General features: G+C 42.3%; 2 protein-coding genes and 1 long non-coding RNA gene across 4 annotated transcripts; 2 read left to right on the top strand and 1 right to left on the bottom strand.

Moving 5' to 3' along the window:
* Positions 1-1,439: 1,439 nt before the first annotated feature.
* On the top strand, positions 1,440-19,113 carry LOC123191953 (uncharacterized). The gene is made up of 5 exons (XM_044604481.1): positions 1,440-1,577; positions 5,943-6,222; positions 6,902-7,259; positions 7,467-7,764; positions 18,810-19,113. The coding sequence occupies exons 1-5, from the start codon at positions 1,504-1,506 to the stop codon at positions 19,111-19,113; spliced, it is 1,314 nt and encodes a 437-aa protein (XP_044460416.1). The 5' UTR covers positions 1,440-1,503.
* On the top strand, positions 2,605-5,449 carry LOC123190728 (uncharacterized). Its single transcript, XR_006496531.1, has 5 exons — positions 2,605-2,936; positions 3,047-3,115; positions 3,935-4,060; positions 4,169-4,294; positions 5,004-5,449. It is a non-coding gene; the product is annotated as an uncharacterized lncRNA (long non-coding RNA).
* A 544-nt stretch (positions 19,114-19,657) lies between the features above and the next one.
* LOC123190727 (uncharacterized) lies at positions 19,658-23,240 on the bottom strand. 2 transcript variants are annotated; one of them, XM_044603438.1, is made up of 5 exons: positions 22,848-23,240; positions 21,151-21,321; positions 20,799-20,985; positions 20,470-20,687; positions 19,658-20,390 (listed from the first exon to the last, which is right to left on the bottom strand). In XM_044603438.1, the coding sequence occupies exons 1-5, from the start codon at positions 23,139-23,141 to the stop codon at positions 19,782-19,784; spliced, it is 1,479 nt and encodes a 492-aa protein (XP_044459373.1). In that variant the 5' UTR covers positions 23,142-23,240; the 3' UTR covers positions 19,658-19,781. The 2 variants fall into 2 exon arrangements, with proteins under 2 accessions (XP_044459373.1, XP_044459374.1); XM_044603439.1 differs by having other exon boundaries at positions 20,599-20,687.
* Positions 23,241-24,510: the final 1,270 nt, after the last annotated feature.

Raw genomic sequence — 24,510 nt, 5'->3', positions numbered from 1 at the left:
AATGTAAAATGAAGAGTCTTGAGCTTGAAGCTTTAGCCAATCCTTTGTCCTTAGCATCTTGAAGGAGTTTCCACAACCTTTAGTCCATGCCACTCCATTATTGAACTTATCTGAAACATACTAGATAAAAGTGTTAGTCCAACAAGAGATATGTTGACATTAATTACCAAAACCGCCTGGGGAGCACTTGTGCTTTCAGATACCCCCTAGGGTTCTTTTAGGTTTTGGTGAGAAAAACAAAGACAAAAACAGCGGGGGCGGATCGACGTACGGACCAGATGGGTGACCCGCCAGTCGACAAAACTGAGAACAACAGAATTAGCATCGACATGTACGCATCAAAGAAAGACTTGTTTTTTTAGTAAAAGTGATTCAGAAAGGAAAGACTTGTTTTTATTTTCATTTAATTAAGAAGAGGAGGGAGGTAAGAATGAAAGAAGGGTTTTCTAGAGGCTAAGCTCGGGATCCTCTACCTCGAGATCGTTGGATTTAGCTACATCAGCAAAGGAGCCCAAAATCGAGAAAAACAAACAAAGAAACAAACGAACAAACAATGGGTGAGAGGAGATTCTTACCTTAAAGCCTCCACGTACGAGGAACCAAAGCGAAAAAGAATTAGGGAAGGAAATCCCCTAGGGTTTTTTTAGGTTTTGGTGAGAAAAACAAAGACAAAAACAGCGGGGGCGGATCAACTACGGACCAGATGGGTGACCTGCCAGTCGACAAAACTGAGAACAACAGAATTAGTATCGACATGCACGCAGCAAAAAAAGACTTGTTTTTTAGTAAAAGTGATTCAAAGAGGAAAGAATTTTTATTTTCATTTAATTAAGAAGAGGAGGGAGGTAGGAATGGAAGAAGGGGTTTCTAGAGGCTAAGCTCGGGATCCTCTACCTCTAGATCGTCGGATTTAGCTACATCCGCAAAGGAGCCCAAAATCAAGAAAAACAAACAAACAAACAAACAAACCATGGGTGAGAGGAGATTCTTGCCTTAAAGCCTCCACGTATGAGGAATCAAAGCGAAAAAGAATCAGGGAAGGTTACCCCCTAGGTTTTTTTTAGGTTTTGGTGAGAAAAACAAAGACAAAAACAGCGGGGGCGGATCGACGCAGGGACAAGTGGGTGACCCGCCACTCAAAAAATCCCAAACCTGAGAACAATAGAATTAGCAACAACGTGCGTGCAGCAAAAAAAGACTTCTCTTTTTTTTTTACTTTGAGTAAAAGTGATTCAGAAAGGAAAGATTTTTTTTATTCGATTTAATGAAGAAGAGGAGGGTGGGAAGAATGGAGGAAGAAGAGAAATGATGTTGATACCCAGAGACGGCCCACCAGAGTGAGAGAGCCCAGAAAGGAAGTCTGTGGTGAGGGGGTGTGAGCATCACTCTGCTCTGCTCTATCTATACAAGAGTACTGTACTAGCTAGGGTCTCGTCTCCTCCGCTCCTCCGCAACTCCCAAATCAAATCAGAGGCCATCCAACCCAGCGGCGAGAGGAGAGCCATGGCCAAGGGAAACAGCAAGAAAAAATCCCCCCCAGCACCCAAGTGCGGCGGGTCCATGGCGGCGGAGGTAGGGGACACTACAACAAAATTGACATACCGTGACGATGGTGGATAATGTCATCAAAATGCTTAATGTGTGACGTTCTGGTAGGTGGCGTCACCAATTACTACAGATCGATGACAATAAACGTCACTGGAATTTCTCAGCCTGTGAGCACACCCGGCTGCCAATTTCTGTACAGACTGGTATTTTTCATGACAAACTTGATGGTCATTGAATACTACGAATGTGTGACAATCAATTTTTTGTCATTTAACGTCTAGTAATGGGACCCACCATAGCTAGTTTTTTATGGGTCCCACCATAGCGTTCATAGGTTGATGTGAGGTAGGTTTTGAAAGTGGGCCATAATCTTTCCAAAGGCTATTGAGCATTGTAATTATTTGTTCTATCAAGTATAAGTAGGTAGTGGCCATGGAAATACTTATAATTATTAGTTTTTATAAATGGAAAACCTTGTTTTGTTCTTTTGTTAGATGGTTGTATTGTTTTTCTAATATAAGTAGGGAGCGGCTCAGAAATTAACTTTTAATCGGGTGTTCGTGCACTGATGTTTTTTTATCTCAAAAGTAAAAAATGTAAATAAGAGAATGAACTGCTAATGGGAAAAATAATTTTTAACACAATTATTTTGTTCTTATATCTAGAATAAATAGGTAGTACGGCTATGCTGAAAACTTCAATTGGGCGCTTGGGAGCTAATGTTGTTTTGTTCTATCACAAAAGTTAAAATGGAAGTAGTAGAGTCGATGGGAAATCTTTTTCTTTATTCTTATCTATAAACAAGTAGTTGCTGGGCAAAAAACTTGAATGTGGTGCCCGTGAGGTGATGTTGTTTCATTCTATCTAAAAAATTAAGAAAATCAAGTCGATGCAAAAATGATTGGTACGGGGTCCAAACAGATTACCACCATGATCTGCACCAACATCGTTGCCATTGGGAAAGAGTTCAAATGCAATATAAATTGTTATAGAGGTTCTTAATCTTCTTCTTGGACTATACGCCTAGGCGTGTGTGATCATCTATAGGTTTGTTCTTTCTTCTCGGGGCAAAGAGGCGCCGCTAAAAGCAAAGAGGCGCCGCCAAAAGCCACCACCAACCCCGGCATTTTTTTCGCGAGATTCAATCTGTTCTCCTATCCTACGACTGCAGCGATCAGGGCCGCGAGATTGGGTGTCGCCAACTGGCCGCCCCGTCGGTTCGAGCTCCGATCCACAACATCAACCAGCCCCGCGAGCACTCCGCTCTATTCTCCCCCTGATTTGTCGCGACCGGCGACGGCGGATTGAAGGAGGCCGCCCCACCAGCGGAGCTCAGATCCACCGCATCAACCCGCGCGTGAGCCTTTCCCCACCGACTACAGCAACCGGTAATGGCTCTCAGTAATTTTCTCATCCCGCCTTCCTCATCCCTCAAGCCCTTAATGTTCATTGATTAGGGTTCATGCATACTAATCATCCTGCCCTTCTCGTTAATTAGGGTCACCAGGATACAAGGAAGGGATTTGGGGGAGAAAAGCACCGAGGTGAGGTAGACGAAAGAGAGAAGGTGAGATACAGAGTTGTATTGGAGAGGAATTCAGAGCCAGTTTTACAAGTCATACCCATGCACGGTAACAGATTGCCCCTTTAACTGAACTCAGGCACCACACGGCCACAGTGCTTGTGGCTAAAACCTGAAACCTTAAATTGATTCTACTGCCTGCATGTGGTTAGCTAAAACTTGAAACTGATTCTACTGCCTGCTTGTGGTTCTGCTGCCCCATAAATAGTCCCTAACTAGTGCTGTCAAAACTGAATAAACACTGAGACTGCACTTGATTTTGAAACCTTACGGAGATGTATAGCCCCGTGCCAGTGTACTTTTATCTCCACTACTAAATAAAAGAGAACTACACTTAATATTTGCCTTGCCGCTCCTAACTGATTGCTACCGATGATGTTAAGGGTCTAAAGCCGACAAGCATTTTCGTACGCCCAGAACTTGATAAAAGCAGATACATGGTAAACTCACGCTGCTCCTACTTTACAAACGTACAACACCATCCATTGAGCCTTAATTTTGAAAGAGTATAGTGAACTTTTTGGTTTTCGGAACTATGCCAACAACGACAGTAATAGTATTTTTTGTTGTTTTTAGTTCTGAACATTTTGGACATGTAAAATGGCTTTCACTTAAACAGTTAGTTATATACTCCCTCCGCCTGAAAAAGCTTCTCTCAAATGGATGTATCTAGCATCAAATTAGTGCTAGATCCATCCATTTGATGAACAAGTTTGGGACAAGTTTTTTCGGACGGAGAGAGTACAATATTAGTGTGTCCTGTGTTTGCATCCTCACTTATCTACTTTATTATATTCATTTAAGCTCTAGGAAAGTGCCGGTGATCACAGTGTCACAGAGTATGAACCAGATGTTGAAGAGGAGGCCCATTTTGCAGAAGAAGCTTTGAGAGATGAAGAGGAAGTCGCTCTTGCTATGTCCAAAGAAATGGTAATATATTGTGTGGACCTGCTTCTTAAATAATGTGTACATCAATGTGGATTCACTGGCTTTAATTCTTTCTTGCTCGTATCATGTGTATGTCACTCTGCACCGTAGCACCTTCCTTTCTAGCATGGGTTATGCATCAAGATCCGGGAGATCTTGTACCTCTACTTCATCATCACAGATCTGAGAAGAAAGAATTGAACAGAAGGATAGAGAGGCGAGAGATGCAAGTGACAGGTACATGTCTTGTTTCTCTTTGTGTTCTGGTTGTTTCTTTTTGCCTGCTTTTGTGCATGCGCGCAATGCACCCATGATAGTGAGAGAATGAGAAACAAATCTATGTGAACAAGACATTCGCCTTTAGTGCTTGTAATGAAAGTTTAACTAAGGAGTGCTTTGATGTTTATGTAGTGTTTCATCCAAATCCAATCATCCAAAGTAACATAAAAAATAATATATGCTTGTAATGAGAAATACATGGTTTGTTGCACGGTTTTTTGCTGCTGCAACACAAAGGCATGAGAATAGCATTGTAATGCATGGTTTCTAATCATGAAAACTAGTATTATTTGTTGATTGGTTTGTGCTCTTGCTTTTTAGCAGAATGATATCGGCTGGTAGAGTTTGCTCCAGAAAAATTGTTATCCTAGCATAGTTTCTTCTTGCCTGGGTTGTTGACTTGATATATTATTTGTGTTGCTTGCTGCTTTTTTAAATAATAAATGATTGGTTTGCATGTTTATTAACCATTATAAGATATTCTTGGGTTTACTCTTTCATTTACCCATGTGTATGTGCTTGCCTTGCCATTTAATAATGTACCTCTTTATTTCAGATTATTAATTTGATAGATTGTAAGCCTCTTAGTGGTACTCTTGTACCTTGTTATCTTGTCTGTTTTCATCTCATCAAAGGTACAACGTTGTTGTGTTTGTTGAATTTATAGGCACCGAGAGGAGTTAGCCGCGAGGCTTGAAGCACAAGTGACAACATTTGAAGAGATGTAGAGGAAGGAACATGGAGAATTGCAAGCTGTGAAGAAGAGACATCAGGAGAAGAATGAAGCCTGGCAAAAGAAGCAACATGAGATGGATAACCTGATTGGTTTTCTCTTAAAGGCTCAAGCAACTCACCAAGCAACTTAGCAGTCCCATTCCAAACCTGACGGTGCATGAAGGCCATCCTTTTGTGATGGAAAGATAGTTACCGAATCATATGTTGTAATCATCAGGACAACACATGTGGTCTTTAGTTATTTAAATATTGCCTTTTTAACTTGTTTATTGCCGTGTCAAACTCCAGTGTGAGTGTTCCATTTTATTGTCACTTCTATTTAGAGGATGATTTGGCTGAGACGATTGATTATATGATAAGATTTGTCGTTCATTCAAATTTATGATGTGATTTGGATCTTATCTTATTTATATAATATACTATGATGTGAATTAGATACTTACTATGATATGCATTTGGAATATAGTGTATTTGATAATTTTTTCTACAAATTTGAAATAATTAAATATATTTTGATGGTGTCATCCTCGTCAATAATGAAAAGCTAGCAGTGGGATAGCTTGCTCGGGTGTTGGTGTGGCTGAAGTCAGTGACGTTGCTTTGTCATTGTATATCGCATATTTTCATGTAATGCGTGACATTAAGTGATTGTCATTGAAGTAACAAGTTGATGACGTAGTAGAGAACGTCACTAAAGGTCTTATTTTTGTGACGTTACTTTGCTCGCGCTATCACTAGGAGTAATCTGTGATGGGGATTCCATGACGATCCTTGTGACACCCATAAAACGTCACTTAGGGGTAATTTGTGACGTTATTAGCTATTCGATGACATTTCTTCTCTCGTCATAGTAGGCCTAATCTCTTGTAGTGGAAGGGGAAGAGACTAGGACGTTGCTAGTCCGGAGCGAGGACGGCATGGATTTCGTGGTTTCCGACCTGGAGGCGCGCCAATCCATGGTCCTCGATGCTGAGACCATCTGCTACGACGGCGAGCCCATTTGCGTCGACGTCGACGGAGAAACCCTCTCCAAGGTCTTGCACTACTGCAAGAAGCACGCCGCCGCCGGCGACGATGACGACCTCCTCAGAGCCTGGGACGCCAAGTTCGTCCGCGATCTCGACCACGACACCCTCTGCAATGTCATCCTGGTGAAATTCACATCCTCTTTCCTATTGCCCCCTTAATTTATCATGCCAATCGTAAATAAAGTTGGTCTCTTTTCTTGTGTTTGGTACCCAGAATCATTGCCCTTGGCCCTTGCCAATTACTCCTAGTTAAATAAAAGTATCAGAAAGATTGGACTGTGTGGCGAGCCTCCAATTCTTTGTCTCAGTTTGCCCCGAAATGCGCTCTTATATTAATTGTTCCTTCCTTTTGCAATGTCCTGACAGTAATGCTTCCCGTTCCATTTTCTAGTGTCGGCATTTAGCGCAAAATTATTAGGGTGCCACTAGGGGTCGGATCTTATGTCGTCGAAACATCCACACTTTATTTACCTGCTGCTAGCTATTGTGAGTGCGCATTGATGCATGCAATGAGTATCATCGTTCGTTGCCACTGCTTGACCGTATATGGCAGCCAGCTAGCTTGTCTTCCTTTCCCTAGTCCGCTTCCTACGGCAATTGCCCCATAGATCCCCGTCCAAACTTCGGCGGACTGGAGATTTTCACCGTAAATACACCAATCAGCATTTTGGCTGCCTGGCTGGCCATACGTACTACCTACTCTACTTACCTGTCGTTTCGTGTATATATAATTCCTTACCAGCGTCTGTGGTTGGTTGCTCATCTAACCTATATATATAATTCACTGCCTGCCTATATACAGGCTGCGGACAGCCTCTGCGTCCAAGGATTGCTCCGTCTGACCTGCAACACCGTTGCCAAAATGATCAAGGGCAAGTCGTGCCATGAGATCTGCGACATCTTCAACCTCTGGAATTATCTCACCCATGTCAAAAAGAAAATGCACCTCCTCAAAAATGTCAACATGGTTCATGGGCGGTCAGAGCTGGAGGACCCTAATCTGGACCGGAACCGGGCGCTCAGACTGGAGGAAAATGCTTTGAGGGCTATTCACATTGGTCGCTGCCAAGAGTTTACCGAGTACGACCCCAAGCAGGATTTTTTTGTCTGTAGCCGCCTCTCTGACCCCAACATAGCTTTCTTTGACCTCGACAAAGAGTGTGAGTATATATTCACATTCTTTTCTTTGTTTGGATGCATTTATGATTTTAGTTCACTTCTGCGCCCGTTCCAAGGGATTAGGCATTTCAGTGCGTATGTCCAGCTGACAATTCGTGCACCCTGTTCACCTGTTCCTCGCATGCATCACTATCCTAAAAAAGCAAACCCTTTGATGATCTGGGTTTAACTTTTATTTTATTTTCCAGCCAGGATTTCTCGTGGGCCGCCACTCGACGGCATCACTGGACCTCTCTCGGATTGGGGCCTGCAGTCTTTGGTCAACATCATTTCGTTCAAGGTGGCAGAATCTGAGGTGGGCTACAACTTCAGCGTGTTTGGGACTGTGATTGCAAGGGATGAGGTGCACTACAAATGTCTCTATCTGTTTAGGCGTGGGAAGGACGATGCCCAGATCATCTCCTCGCCGGTCTGTACCCGTATCTCTTTAGTTTTTGGGCTGCATGATGATAGTATTGTTCGGTCATTATTACATATACTCCCTCCGTTCCTAAATATAAGTCCTTTTAGAGATTTCACTATGGACTACATACAAAGTAAAATGAGTGAATCTACACTCTAAAATATGTCCATATACATCCGTATGTAGTTTATAGTGCAATCTCTAAAAAGACTTATATTTAGGAACGGAGGGAGTAGTATTATTTGATCATTCTTACCTATTTTGGGTTGTTTGTTCGTCTCAACTACCCGGGGGCTCTTGATTCTGTACCTGTATATATGCACTCATGAGGCGATACAAGCTCATGATAGTGTTGGTCCCAAATATCTTCTTCCTGCTCTGCCCTCCTTGTCAATTCTTTTGCTCTGCACTTTGTCACTAGACGAGTAGAAGAAACATATATAGGATGACAGTTTGGGACACCTAAGAGCCCAGGCACCTTATGTACCCGCCGTTGGATTGCTTTAGGATACGTGCTAATATAGTAAGCATGCATGTTTATAGTACCTTATATTTGGAAAGAAATCTGCAGTGCTGCCATCAATTAGCACTATTTAAATTAGTGATTACTTGCCTTTTTAATGAGGTATTAATCTGATTGGTCAACGACAATAAGGAAATAAATATCTCCCTAATTTTGGACGTGCATTAACTACATGACTCATACATGGAAATAGTCGTATGGACACTCCACGTATATGCCAAACTAATAAAATTATATTTCCTAACACGTCATATATATCTTCAATTTTTTGGAATGCGGCCTTTTCTTGTGTCTGAGGTTGTATTTTCTAGTACGTGCATGTATAATCTTATTAAAAACAAAGGTATCTAGAAATATATTGGGTATTCTCATGTTTCACGCATCCAAAAATATAATATACCCAAAAAAGTAAATGTGTACATCGTTTTAAGTTTATTGTACGTGGGTAAGCTAGTTGTAGGTACATATTAATAAATATTGCATATACCCAAAAATATTTTGGGTATAAACATACCCGAGAATATCTTTTTTACTAAAAAAGTTCACATACTCACAAATTTATTTGAGGTATCTGCATACTCATGAAATTTCTGGGTATATACATTGTGTCTCGTTAGCAGGGATTTGATACCTCAGGCATGTGTCAATGCTTTGGAGTATGTACACCATTTAGATATATACATACCAAATTTAAGTATATACTCATGATATTCTCGAGGTATCTACATACTCATGAGATTTTGGGTATGTGTATATTCTTAGTACATATAATAGCATGGGTATATGTATATTTTTTATTAAGTAATATTTACGGTATGTGTATATTTTCATTAGATATAATAGCCTGCTTATGTGTATATTTTTATTAGGTATAATAGGTCAACGTAATATTTGGAAAAGGATTATTGCTAGGAAATCAGCATAATATATTTTTGGAAAGTAATCATTGACCGTTGAGTGTACTAGTGCATGCAAATGAAAAATGGGAAACTACTATTTCATTGATTGCACGTCATGCACTAATAAAAATGGCTTGCCATGTTTGGGCCTAGGTGCCCCAAACATTTTACCTATATATATATATATATATATATATATATATATGTTTTGACATGATTTTGCTTGCGCAGGATGATACGTTGATTTTGACAGACCCACCTCGAGGGATCGTGTTGGCAAATGAAGTTTACTTTGAGACCAACTTGAAGATCCGGTGCCATGGAGGCGCAACCAAGGATTTCAGCAAAGGCATGATATATCTCAGTAAGGCCCGCCTCCCTGTGGACAAGAAGACCATCAAGGTGGGTCTATGTTGGATCTAGAAGTAGATGTGTCTAGAGGGGGGTGATCAGACACTTAATGCTAAAGTTGCAATTTTTAAGCTTTTTCGGTTTAAGTGGAGTTTAGGCACAATTTCAACACACACAATACATATCAAGCAAGCATGCAAAGAGTGTATGAGCAGTGGAATGTAAAGCATGCAACTTGCAAGAATGTAAAGGGAAGGGTTTGAAGAAATCAAACGCAATAGGAGACACGGATATTTTTCCCGTGGTTCAGATAGGTGGTGCTATCCTACATCCACGTTGATGGAGACTTCAACCCACAAAGGGTAACGGTTGCGAGAGTCCACATAGGGCTCCATCCACAAAGGGTAATGGTAGCGCGAGTTCACACAGGGCTCCACCCACGAAGGGTCCACGAAGAAGCAACCACCCACAAAGGGTCCACGAAGAAGCAACCTTGTCTATCCCACCATGGCCATCGCCCACACAGGACTTGCCTCACTAGCGGTAGATCTTCACGAAGTAGGCGATCTCCTTGCCCTTACAAACTCCTTGGTTCAACTCCATAATCTTGTCGGAGGCTCCCAAGTGACACCTAGCCAATCTAGGAGACACCACTCTCCAAGAAGTAACAAATGGTGTGTAGGTAATGAACTCCTTGCTCTTGTGCTTCAAATGATAGTCTCCCCAACACTCAACTCTCTCTCATAGGATTTGGATTTGGTGGAAAGAAGATTTGAGTGGAAAGCAACTTGGGAAGGCTAGAGATCAAGATTCATATGGTAGGAATGGAATATCTTGATCTCAACACATGAGTAGGTGGTTCTCTCTCAGAACATATGAGTTGGAATGGTGTATGCGTTCTGATAGCTCTCTCCTCGAATCAAGAGGGGGTGGAGGGGTATATATAGCCTCCACTCAAAATCCAACCGTTACACACAGTTTTCCAATCTCGGTGGGACCGAATCAACAAACTCGGTCGGACCGAAAAGGTAAACCTAGTGACCGTTAGAGATTTCGATGGGACCGACTGGATCAACTCGGTGGGACCGATGTGCTAGGGTTAGGGTAAATCCAAAACTCGGTTTGACCGATTACTCAAACTCGGTGGGACCGATTTGGGTAATAAGTGAAACTGAGATTTGGCCAAGCAAACTCGGTGGAACCGATTGCATATCTCGGTGGGACCGAGAATATTGTAATGGGTAACAGAGAGTTTGCAAGCCCATCTCGGTGAGACCGAGATTCCATCGGTGAGACCGAACTGATTAGGGTTTGGCAGTGGCTTATGACAAGTGAAACTCGGTGGCGCCGGATAGGAAGAATCGGTAGGACCGAGTTTGGCTTAGGGTTTAGGTCATAAGTGGAAGTGGGAAAGTAGCTGAGGGTTTTGGAGCATATCACTAAGCACATGAAGCAAGACGCTCATTAAGCAACACCTCATCCCTCCTTGATAGTATTGGCTTTTCCTAAAGACTCAATGTGATCTTGGATCACTAAAATGTAAAATGAGGAGTCTTGAGCTTGAAGCTTTAGCCAATCCTTTGTCCTTAGCATCTTGAAGGAGTTCCCACAACCTTTAGTCCATGCCACTCCATTGTTGAACTTATCTGAAACATGCTAGATCGAAATGTTAGTCCAACAAGAGATATGTTGTCATCAATTATCAAAACCACCTAGGAAGCACTTGTGCTTTCAATCTCTCCCTTTTTGGTAACTGATGGCAACATACATCAAAGTTTTAGATAAAGATATAAAGAGCAACAAGTAAAGCTTTGGAAGGACATGTAACAAGCATAGGCTCCCCCTACATGTATGCACTCATGTAAATATGAAATATATAGAGGCATGTGAGAGCATAACCATGACAGAGTAGGCAATGTGTTACATGCATCTTGGCCATATGCATCAGAGCAAAAGATTATTAAGGAAAATACCTTCATGCTCATGAGTCCTTCTTGCAAACAGTATGTACATAAGCAAGAACTCCTCATACTCATGATTTTGATGCATATACTTACCTTGTGGTCTTTAGTTGGCTTAGGATGGAATGAACCTGCACAAACATGGTTAGATAACACAGGTACATCCACTAGCCAGAGCAAACAAAAAAACCACAAGAATACCAAGACTGGGATGACATGTAAAGAGTGAGTACAAGGTACCATATTGGATTCAACATGTCCCCAAGAATAAAGATATGCAATGAATTTGACTGATTTCTTTCCCTTAGGTGTCTTGCTTCCCCTGAATCTTACATGGGATATTGGGAGAAGATAGGGAACAACAAATCAGAGCTGAAAGATACAAATGAACATGTCTTTCCCCCTAAAAAGACATGTGACATCTCTCCTTTTGAATATCAAGCATCTGGGATCCTTGAGTATTCTCTCCCCTGGAAATCTCTCTCTCCCCCTTAATACTTTCTCTGAGATCCTTGAGACTTTTTCTCTCCCTTGATGTGATCTCTCTCTCCTACAAGCTTTGATGTGATCTCTTTCTCCCCCTTTGACATCAATTTCCAAGAAGGGCTTTCTGGAATCCGTCGTATAGATTTGGTCCTTGAGACTCAGCACAAAGCAAAGGATAAAACTGTGATGCTTGTAGAGGACAAGTTTCATTGAGTAGAGCTGGAGCAGAAGAAATATAGAACAAGTGGCAAACTGTTTTTCCTGTTGCGAAGTCGGTGGCACCGAGTGGTATGTTTCGGTGGCACCGAAAGGATTCGGTTGGACCGAAAATTACAAGTCGGTGAAACCGAGTTCACACAGAGAAAAACACTTGTCACCTCAGCTCACTAGACATGTAGGATCTCACAAAGATTTGCAATGAATTACCTGAAGGATTTGCAAGGAATTAAATGCAGAAAATGCAGAACATAAACAAAGAGAAGAAACTGAAAGATCTAGATGAATTTTTTTTTGAGAAAGAGAAAGAAAATAAACATGCATGAGACAAATGCAATAACACAGAAAAGAACACAGGAGAACTTCATCTAGAGTTGGGCGGTGACATAGTCACCTATGTTAGAGTATATTGACTTAGGAGTCAAGTGAGAACACTTGATCATAGGTCATACTCATCGTTTAAGCTCAAAATGGGGTTACCATTTTTCGTTTAAGCATCTTGATGTATTCACATCTTGTTGAGTCGCTTTGACTCATGTCTTGGAGTAAAGCTTCTCTAAGATGGAATAACATACCTTGGGTGGTGGTGTGGTTCTTGCTCATGTAGTTGAACTTGTGTGAGTGCTCAAGGTTGATGTAGCTCATCAAGAGTTGGGAGCACCACTTGGAGTTTGAGTTCATCTACCTACATGGGTTAGTTCTTGCAAGGAAGAGCACTTGTGTATCCAAAAATGACAATCATGAGGCTTAACATAGAATTTGTCAAAGGATATGTTTGAATGGTTTTGTGCTTCCTTGTCTTCAACCACTATTGTGTAGAGTCTTGGTCTTGTAGAGATTGCTCAAGATGTGAGTGAGTCGCAGTCTCATGGAATTAGATTCAACCAAGCACCTACATGGGTTAGACAACATGCAAGGTGCAAATATATCCACGACATAAGATAGTTATCATAAGAGATATATCATGGATTAGTCATAAGCTCATGTCTTGCATGTATGCAATGGACTTTCTACTCCAAGTTCGAAGCATCAATGATGTTCAATTCTCCTCTCAACCTGCAAAACACTTTCTCATCAAGTGGTTTAGTGAATATATCCGCTAATTGCTTATCGGTGCGAACATGCTTAAGATTGATGTCACCCTTAGCAACATGATCTCGAATGAAATGATGACGAACTTCAATATGCTTAGTTCGAGAATGTTGTACAGGATTATGACCAATTTTGATAGCACTTTCATTGTCACAAAGCAGTGAAACATGTTTCACATAAATCCCATAATCTTTAAGAGTTTGGGTCATCCAAAGTAATTGAGCACAACATGAACCAGCGGCAATGTATTCCGCTTCGGCGGTGGATAAGGATACCGAGTTTTGTTTCTTGGAAGACCAAGACACAAGAGATCTACCAAGAAATTGACAAGTACCCGAAGTAGACTTTCTATCAACCTTGTCTCCGGCATAATCCGAGTCAGAATAGCCAACAAGATCAAGAGAAGACCTCTTAGGATACCAAATGCCAAAATTTCGTGTATGGATTAAATATCTCACTATCCTTTTCACGGCCTTAAGATGACAATCTTTAGGAGCAGCTTGATATCGTGCACACATGCACACACTTAGCATAATATCGGGACATGAAGCACATAGGTATAACAATGAACCAATCATAGAGCGATAAACCTTTTGATCAACCGGTTCACCATCTTTGGTTAAATCATTATGTCCACTAGTAGGCATGGGTGTAGACATACCTTTGCATTCTTGCATATTGAACTTCTTGAATAAGTCCTTGGTGTACTTTGTTTGAGAGACAAATGTACCTTCCTTAGTTTGCTTGATTTGCAACCCGAGAAAGAATTTGAGTTCACTCATCATAGACATCTCAAACTTCTCTGACATTAGCTTTCCAAACTTTTCACTAAAGAGAGGGTTAGTTGAACCAAATATGATATCATCAACATAAATTTGGCATACAAATAGTTCTCCATTAACCCTTTTAGTAAAAAGAGTAGAATTAATTTTACTAATTTCAAAACCACTTGTAGTAAGGAACTTGGTCAAGCATTTATACCATGCTCTAGGAGCTTGTTTAAGACCATAAAAAGCTTTGTGAAGTTTGTAAACATGATTTGGTTTCTTAGGGTTGATAAAGCCGGGAGGTTGTTTGACATAAACTTCCTCCTCTATTTCACCATTTAGAAAAGCACTTTTAATGTTCATTTGGTATAAGGTGATATTATGGTGATTAGCATAGGAAAGTAAGATGCGAATGGACTCACTTGTCCATCTTCATCTTGCTTGTTGCGAAACACCTATTTGGTACCAATGATGTTGTGGTTGTTGTCGGGCTTCTCGACCAATGTCCAAACTTGGTTTCTCTCAAAATTATGTAGCTCTTCATGCATAGCGTTTATCCAATCCGGATCTTCCAATGCTTCTTCAACCTTCATAGGTTCAATGCTAGAGATGAATGAATAGTTTTCACAAAAGTTAGCTAAACGAGTTTTTGAGCGAGTGATTCTTCTGGTTTGTATATCATTGAGGATTTGCTCGACGGGATGATCTTTGGCAATTCTTGCTCGAACTCGTGAGAGCTTTTGCTTGGGTCTTCGTTGAACATCTTCTTCATCTTGTTCTTCTTCTTGGCCTTCTTCATTGTTGACGTCGTCGTTCTCTTGTCGTGGTGGAGAAGGAGGTTGTTGATGTTCATCTTGACGTACTTCCTCGTTTTCTTCATCTTGGTGTGTCCCACTTGTGGATGCTTCCGTGTCGATTCTTGGTTCACCTTGTCGTGAAGTAGAAGCTTCCACTTGAACGGATGAAGTACTCTCCTTCACCTTCGTTGGACGAATTTTGCCAATGGACAAGTCTTGAATTGCTTCTGAAGGGTCTTTATCTCCTACATCAATTGGCAATTCCTCTACTTGCGAGCCATTAGATTCATCAAACTTCACATCTATCGTCTCTTCAACCTTTTGGGTGAAGTTGTTGTAGACACGGTAAGTGTGAGAGTTTGAGCCATAACCAAGTAGAAAACCTTCATGAGATTTAGGAGCAAACTTTGAACGACGATGCTTATCAAGAATGTAGCACTTTGAGCCGAATACTCGAATGTATCCAACTTGGGGTTTGTTACCGGTGAGAAGCTCGTATGCCGTCTTGCCGAGTAGCTTGGCTTCTGCCCAAAAGTGCTTTGGCGTCTTGTATTCATCAAGCATCGTTCTTGCCATTTCGATGAGCGTCCGGTTCTTCCTCTCAACAACTCCATTTTGTTGAGGTGTGTACGTAGCCGAGAACTCGTGTGAAATCCCTTCTTCATCAAGAAAGGTGTCCACATTTGCATTGTTGAACTCCGTTCCGTTGTCACTCCGAACCTTCTTGATCTTCACGTCAAACTGATTTTGGGTGAAGTTTTTGAAGATCTTTTGGACCTGCGATTTATCATCAAGAAAGAACACCCACGTAAATCTTGAAAAATCATCAACTATAACTAGACCAAAGGAATTTCCACCAAGACTCTTGTAGGCGTTCGGACCAAAAAGATCCATGTGAAGTAGCTCGAGTGGCCTCCTTGTGGTCATGATGTTCTTCACGGGATGTCTTCCTCCAACCTGTTTACCTGCTTGACAAGCACTGCAAAGTCTATCCTTATCAAATATGACATCGTTGACTCCAAGGATATGATTTCCTTTAATAAGCTTGTCAAGGTTTCTCATGCCAACGTGACCTAGTCGTCTATGCCACAACCATTCTTTTGAGGATTTAGCAACAAAGCAAGTTTTAGGTTCTGCCTTTTTAGAGAAATCGACAATGTAAAGATCACCTCTACACATACCGGTAAAGACCATTTTATGATTGTCTCGACGAAATACTTGGCAATCTACCTCAGTAAATAGGACATTCAAACCGAAATCAGCAAGTCTAGATACTGAAAGTAAGTTGTAGCCAAGAGATTCAACAAGCATGACATTTTGAATGGAACTATCATGTGAGATGGCCACCTTACCAAGGCCAACCACTTTACCCTTTGAATTATCACCAACGGTGACATATTTTCGAGGGCCGTCATTTTTAGCAAGCTCACGAAACATCTCTTCATCTCCGGTCATATGATCAGTACATCCACTATCAAGAACCCATTCCTTTCCTCCTGATTCATATCCCCAAAGATTTGCCATAAGACCAAAATGTCTCATTGCATTATCAAGATCGAAGTCACTATCATCATCATCATATTCATGTTCATCATGATCTTGTGACTCATCATTTCCTAGAGAGGGTAATTCATTAGATAAATGATCATCAAAGTGGTCACTTTTATGAATTCTTATAGCTTTGAATATGATATCATTAATGATTCCAACATCTCCTTTAGCATGCTTAAGATTGGTAAGTTCAAATAGACAATTACCAAAACTAGGATCACTAGAGTTCATCTTACTCAAGGCAATAGATTTATGGAGAATTTCATCCAAAGTTTTCAAGGAATGATCGGGAAATCGTTCCTCAAGAAATTTCCATATAGTATAGGCACAATTTTGAGTAGGCAAACTAGCAATCAAATTTTTGGGCAATCCTCTAATGATGAGCTCAATAGTTCTAAGATTGCGAATCATGTCAATATCTTCATCTAGGGTAGGATGCAAGGGATCAATATGAGGTGCACAAGGGCTAGCAATATACTTGTTCAAATGATATTGATTGAAGATTACAAGCATCTCATTTTTCCACTCATGAAAATACTCTCCATCAAGAATAGACACTCTATGTCTAAGACTCCCTAATGTAGACACATCCATCTTCCTCCAATGGTGATGAAACCAAGGCAATGGAGACCAAAGCTCTGATACCACTTGTTGGATCTAGAAGTAGATGTGTCTAGAGGGGGGTGATTAGACACTTAATGCTAAAGTTGCAATTTTTAAGCTTTTTCGGTTTAAGTGGAGTTTAGGCATAATTTCAACACACACAATACATATCAAGCAAGCATGCAAAGAGTGTATGAGCAGCGGAATGTAAAGCATGCAACTTGCAAGAATGTAAAGGGAAGGGTTTGGAGAAATCAAACGCAATAGGAGACACGGATGTTTTTTCCGTGGTTCGGATAGGTGGTGCTATCCTACATCCACGTTGATGGAGACTTCAACCCACAAAGGGTAACGGTTGCGAGAGTCCACATAGGGCTCCACCCACAAAGGGTAATGGTTGCGCGAGTCCACACAGGGCTCCACCCACGAAGGGTCCACGAAGAAGCAACCATCCACAAAGGGTCCACGAAGAAGCAACCTTGTCTATCCCACCATGGCCATCGCCCACACAGGACTTGCCTCACTAGCGGTAGATCTTCACGAAGTAGGCGATCTCCTTGCCCTTACAAACTCCTTGGTTCAACTCCACAATCTTGTCGGAGGCTCCCAAGTGACACCTAGCCAATCTAGAAGACACCACTCTCCAAGAAGTAACAAATGGTGTGTAGGTAATGAACTCCTTGCTCTTGTGCTTCAAATGATAGTCTCCCCAACACTCAACTCTCTTTCATAGGATTTGGATTTGGTGGAAAGAAGATTTGAGTGGAAAGCAACTTGGGAAGGCTAGAGATCAAGATTCATATGGTAGGAATGGAATATCTTGATCTCAACACATGAGTAAGTGGTTCTCTCTCAGAACATATGAGTTGGAATGGTGTATGCGTTCTGATAGCTCTCTCCTCGAATCAAGAGGGGGTGGAGGGGTATATATAGCCTCCACTCAAAATCCAACCGTTACACACAGTTTTCCAATCTCGGTGGGACCGAATCAACAAATTCGGTTGGACCGAAAAGGTAAACCTAGTGACCGTTAGAGATTTCGATGGGACCGACTGGATCAACTCGGTGGGACCGATGTGCTAGGGTTAGGGTAAATCCAAAACTCGGTTTGACCGATTACTCAAACTCGGTGGGACCGATTTGGGTAATAAGTGAAACTGAGATTTGGCCAAGCAAACTCGGTGGAACCGATTGCATATCTCGGTGGGACCGAGAATATTGTAATGGATAACAGAGAGTTTGCAAGCTCATCTCGGTGAGACCGAGATCCCATCGGTGAGACCGAACTGATTAGGGTTTGGCAGTGGCTTATGACAAGTGAAACTCGGTGGCGCCGGATAGGAAGAATCGGTAGGACCGAGTTTGGCTTAGGGTTTAGGTCATAAGTGGAAGTGGGAAAGTAGCTGAGGGTTTTGGAGCATATCACTAAGCACATGAAGCAAGAGGCTCAGTAAGCAACACCTCATCTCTTCTTGATAGTATTGCTTTTCCTAAAGACTCAATGTGATCTTGGATCACTAAAATGTAAAATGAGAAGTCTTGAGCTTGAAGCTTTAGCCAATCATTTGTCCTTAGCATCTTGAAGGAGTTCCCACAACCTTTAGTCCATGCCACTCCATTGTTGAAATTATTTGAAACATGCTAGATCGAAATGTTAGTCCAACAAGAGATATGTTGTCATCAATTATCAAAACCACCTAGAAAGCACTTGTGCTTTCAGTCTATCCAGCTGCCTGAGCCATGTTGAAGTTGAATGTGAAAACGTTGTGAGACCCGTGGAGGCTACAATTGCAATCACTATATTGAAGGGGGCCTGCAATCTCGGGCAAGTATGAGCTTGGGCTGAAGGGAACTACAGGCAGCGTATTATTCTGTATAGCAGTGGTGATTCAGGCCGTGCTGCTGGCGGCCCTGTGGCCTTGGCACGCCATGTGGTGGCTGTCCCAGTGGATAAGAAGGTGGTGGTCAGCCTTGTCAGTCTTACCGACGAATGCAGCTATGTCGACGGTCTTACCGAGGAATGCGAGGAAGGCAAGGACGCTTTCATCACTCTGAGGCCTTCGTATCAGGGCCGTGTTTACAAGATGGGATGGGGTCAGGTGCAGGTGCAAGTCGTGTGGACTGCGGTTCCAAAGAGCAACAAATACAAGATGGATGTTGTTGGAAATGTGATGCTCTTACACTAGCATGATGGATGTTGGTGTGTAAGCTGGATCATAATCCTACTTGTAATTTAAGACTTGACATGGGAAATCTGCTGTGAAGCAAATTTGAGTGCTAACTAATTAGTGCTTGTAATTTTATTCTTATCAAGTTGGATAATGGGTTATTACTGGGAGAGGAGCAATTACAACTGGAGTTGAGTTTTCCTTTTTCCTTTCTAAAAAGCACTAGCATTGCATGCTATGCTGGTACTACTTTCATGCTATTTCAGAAAATTGAGTTTTCCTCCACATCTAGAAAAATCGAGTTATCACAGCAATAGCCCCTCTCCATTCCCCCACTCAGATAGCACAATTTGGGACAGATGTTCACCGGTTGCTCTAGATTACACATAAACGTTTTAAAGTTTTAACTACAGGAAAATTCCACCCCAAAATATGCTCTAGATTCTCTCATGATCAAAATATGTGTTTCTGAGGAACCAATGTGTTGATTTTGAGATCCAGTGCGAGTGTCGTGATTGAATTACATCTACAAAGTAAATTTAACCACAAAAACAGGCTCAAATTGGTACCACACTTCAGTTTCATATATATCACATAAACCACATACATATTAATTCAATAGCTGTTTGTCTAGTCGAAATAACACCTTACATTTTGGATACCGTCAGAAAAAACAGCAACTTTTATCACAGCAATAGCCGCTGGTTTGCCACAACCTTAATCATATTAGATCTCTTCCTTATAGGGACAGCTGTCCAGGCAACTTTCACCTCCACTTCAGCACAGCCCATCCTCCGATTGACCATTTCTTGGGAATGACCTAGAGTGAGGGCAAGGTGTTCAAGTGCATCGCCACCCACAATAAAGAGCGCCAGCTTCTGCTCCCGTGTGACAGCAACAACACGACGATTCAACGGAACAGAGCCACCGTCACCGATTACCGTCGGGCCACCCGCTGCTTCGTATAGAATGATATGATCCTTGAAGTTTCCAGGAGTCGAAGCAGCTACCTTTGAGATATTGCACGGCCCCTTCAAAACATTTATTTCAATTGTGGCTTCCACAGGCCAGTAGACCTGTGCACATAACAACTCCACCCAACTCAGCCAACTACCTAGCCCAAGAGTCATGGTCACCTTGCCTTCACAAAGATGGACCGAATCGAATTCTACCATGCCTTTGCTAAAGTCTTTGTCCGCACAACCATCACACTTGATCTTTAAATCGATCTCAAAATAAACACTGCTTCCCGGGACAAGCCCTCGACACGGATCTGTCAAAGATAACATATCATCCTGCAAAAAAAAATAAGTTGGAAATTTTGCGTTGGACACCACCAAGAGTCAAACACGAGTACGGAATAAAGACGCATACTGGCGAGCTGATGTGTTGGGGATCGTCCCTTTCACGCCGAAACAGATAGACACATCTGTAGTCCACAGAGTCCCTTGCAACAACGGTGCCAAATATGTCGACCGGAAAGCCAACGTCTGATTCCCTTACCTTCAAGGAAACGACATTGACACATGATCTCACGACCGACTCACGCGTTGGCGTTTTGTTGTTAAGCGGTGGGCCACGGGAAAAGCTAGCTGTGGATAAAGGCCACGATCACAAATCAAAGCCAGCATACAGTGTTTGCATCCAATAAAGACCTTAAAGAAAAAGTACGTAATGGAACGAATAATCATCAAAATACTCACTCTCTTTATCCAAGTCAAAGAAGGCTAGGTTGAAGTCGTTGAATCGATGACGTACTAAACCATTGATCTTGGGCTCGTATCCGGTGAACTCCTGGCAACGAACTACGTGGAGAGCCTGTAAGGCCTTATCTACCAATTTTAGCTCTAGGTTCCACCAATTTGCAATGATTCCCATAGCTGCCAAAGCCTGCTCACCAACACCAAAGAGTACATGATGGTAAGATTTTGCATCCAAGCCACCAAGGAATAATAAGACTAGATAATGGTACAGTTTTGTTGTTGGTGTCAAAATGAAGACATCATCAAGTGGTATTGCATCTGAAGAGTGAAAAGACATCATAAAGGGACATACCGTGTGGCTAGCACAAGATCCACTTGAATGCTCTTCATGTAATTGCGGAGTGAAGACACCCCTGATGTTTAGTATATCACAGATCTCATGTGGCGACTTGCCCTTAATCTTATTGCCGAGAGTCTGACAGGTCAGTGCAAGCAGTCCTTCGATTTTAAGTTCGTTGGAAGCCTGTTAATAGTAATACAGTGCTTAAAGACGTGAAGAAAAAAAATATGGTGCATGCACACAGTTGCTGATTGTCATTGGAGAAGATAGAGGAAACAATAAAGGCGCAAAACACTGCTTATGTAGGGTAGTCAGCAGAAAATTGCTTTTCCGAGAATACATTCACAGACTCTTTATGCGTCATTTGCGAACTAGGGATATTAGGCTTGGCTAGACAATCATAAACTCACTCATACGTATGAAACACAACACACATAATAATCTAATAACATGTAATGTTGGTTCTTTTTATTTACTGATGGAGGAGAAATAGATTTATGTGTAAGAACGTTTGTACCCAAACAATAGCTCCACCGGTATTTTTTGCGAAAACAATATGGAAGGCCCCTACCGAAGTTCAAAAAGGCGCTATTAATCATTGTTTTTAAGCCGTCCCTAATGTGTCGCTTAGGCGTCAGGGTGCTCCCAGGTCACAGGGCATCGGCCTTGCCTTATGCATATGCGTAAGGCGTCCGCCTAGGCACCATTCTGCCCGCCTTAGGCAAATCAGGACGCCTCAGGCAGGGCTGGGACTTCAGGCGGGAAACAGATTCTGGGCGTGAAGAAAAGAACGGGAACCAGAGTTCTTGGTGCCAACAGTTACGAGCAGGGGGAGAGACAAATCGAACTAGTTCCAGTTTTCCCCCATCCCTACATTTGGCGGCTGGAGCTGAGCTTCTCCCTCCTCCTCCTCTCCGGCACCTCCCCCTCCCCCTCCTCTCCTGGCAGATCCTCCTCCCACTCCTCTCCTACAGCTTCACCCCTCCTCTCTGGCAGATCCTCCTCCCGCTCCTCTCCTACAGCTTCACCCCTCCTCTCCGGCAGATCCTCCTCCTCTCTAGGACAGCAGGCAGCAGCAACCAGCTTCTCTCCCTACTCTCCGGCAGATTATGCTGCTTAGAACTCTCAAAGTCATCGCTGATGCCTTGCCTTACACCTTAGCGCTTAGGCGCCCCCCAGCGCCTTGCCTCACCTTACCGCCTTAAAAACATTGCTATTAACCATGTGCACTCAGAAACGCGTGATGCACACCTAGGCAGAGTGCCTTTCTAGGTGAAGCGCGATTCGGCTGGGGAACAGCGAGAAAATGGGATCAACGGTCAGGGCGGGACATACCAAAACCTAGGCTCGTTTTAGCTCTCTGCCGCCCTTGTCCTCTTCTTGCCTCTTGGCTTGCTGCTGTTGGTAACAGTCATGGTCTTTTGCTGCTGCTGTGCATTGTGGCTGCTGGTCATGCATTTAGGCCTAGCGCCTCCCTGAACTTTGGCCCCGACTGCGCAATTTTGGTAAAAAAATTAACAAACAAATTACTCAAGCAACAGCACTTTCAATTTGTGGGGAATCGAGATAGAATTTCTCAGATATATAAAAGGGTAATATACTTCCCTCCGTACCAAAATAAGTGTCGCTGAGATGGGACCGGAGGGAGTAGATAATTGGATTTTGTGTGACAGACAGAATCAACAACAAATTTAATTGCTGAAGCTTACCAGGATGAGATCGTATAGTGTCTCGAGGCCCGGGTCGCCGATGAACTTGGCGATGAACTTGGCGTCCCAAGCGCTGACATCGTAGCCGTCGGAGTAGGCGTGCTTCTTGCAGTACTGGAAAACCTTGGTGAGTGTTTTGCCGCCGACGTCGACGCGGATGGGCTTGCCGTCGTAGCAGACGGTGTCGCTATCGATGACCCAGGATTGGCTCGCCTCCAGGTCCGACACCACGAAATTCATGCCGTCCTCGCTCTGGACTAGGAACGTCTTCGTCGCCCCCTCCTCCGCCGCCATCTTTTTTTCTCCCCCATGCGCCGCCGCCGCCGCCGCCGACTTCTTTCTCCCCACCTGGCGGCGGATTGGATAACCTAACCGAGCGAGCGAGCGAACGATCGATTCGCCGTGGACCTATAAATAAATATATCGGGCTGGGCTGTGGACAAGGCCTCCGATTCCAGCTCCGAGACCGACCCACCCACAAGGAGGATTTCCTCAGCAAATATTTTCTTTAGGCCAATCGCACGACACTTCTTGTATCCCACAATATGTGGTTTTTGTTGAATATATAAAACTTGGATTTGCCCTAAAAAAGCAAATATTTACAGGCATGAATATTTTTATTACAGGCATTAACAACTAACTCTCACAAAAAAAGGCATTAACAACTAAACAACAACACTAGGCCTGATTTTTAAAAAAATCAAAACGCAAAAAATATTTTTTTATAAAAAATTAATGTTTTTCAAACACGAGCCATTTTCATATTTTCTGGAAAAATAAAATAAAAGCTCAAACATTTTTCAAAATCCCAAACTGATTTTGAATCTATGAACTTTCTTTGAAAATTCTGAACAAAAAATAAAAAACAATAACAGTTTTTGATACTACAAACTAAATTTGTAAACGCGAGAATATTTTGGATTTTGTAAATTTTCTGAACAAATTAAAAACAACAGCATATGTTGAAATTCCAAAAAAATATTTAAAATATTACAATATTTCTAAAAAGGAAAATTAAACTTTAAAAGTAAATTAAATAAATAAAATTATTATTTTTTAAAAGAGAAGCAAAACAGTGAAAAATGAAGAAGAAAAATGGGAAAACCAAATAAAATAAAACAAGCATAAACGAAACAGTTCAGGAACCAAAACCAAAACGAGCATACAAGTTTAAACGGGTCGGCTCAACTGATAGCTAGCTTCACTGGTTCTCTGCGAGCGTTCGGCATTTTGATGCTTATCACATGGCCGAAACATAACTCACGACAGATTATCCAAAAGTAAAATGAGCATAGAGGTCAGCAGTGATTAGTCCCGGCCATGGGCAGCCCGACCCGAAAAAGCCCAACCCGGCCTGGCCCGATGCCGCTCCCGGGCCAGGCCCGTGCCCATCGTTTTCACGTTTTCCTGAAGGACGGGACGGCCCGGCCCGAAGCCCGACAGGCTTTTACGTGTTTGGGCCGGGCTCGGGCCCAGAAAACAGGCCCGACAGCCGGGCCTGGGTTTTTTGTGTCGGGCTTGGCTAGGCCCGGCCTGAGGTATGGCCAGGTATAGCAGTGATGCTCGATAGCAACAAAGGATTTAGTAGACCAGTTTGCCCTTCTGCAAAAGGACTACGTCTGGTTGGAAGGCCTTGTGAAGTTGTGATTGAACACACAAGATA

Source organism: Triticum aestivum, chromosome 2A, assembly GCF_018294505.1.
Source record: "Triticum aestivum cultivar Chinese Spring chromosome 2A, IWGSC CS RefSeq v2.1, whole genome shotgun sequence".
Taxonomy (NCBI): domain Eukaryota; kingdom Viridiplantae; phylum Streptophyta; class Magnoliopsida; order Poales; family Poaceae; genus Triticum; species Triticum aestivum.
Note: the sequence above shows the minus strand (reverse complement) of the source record. Positions and strands in the feature narration are given on the sequence as shown.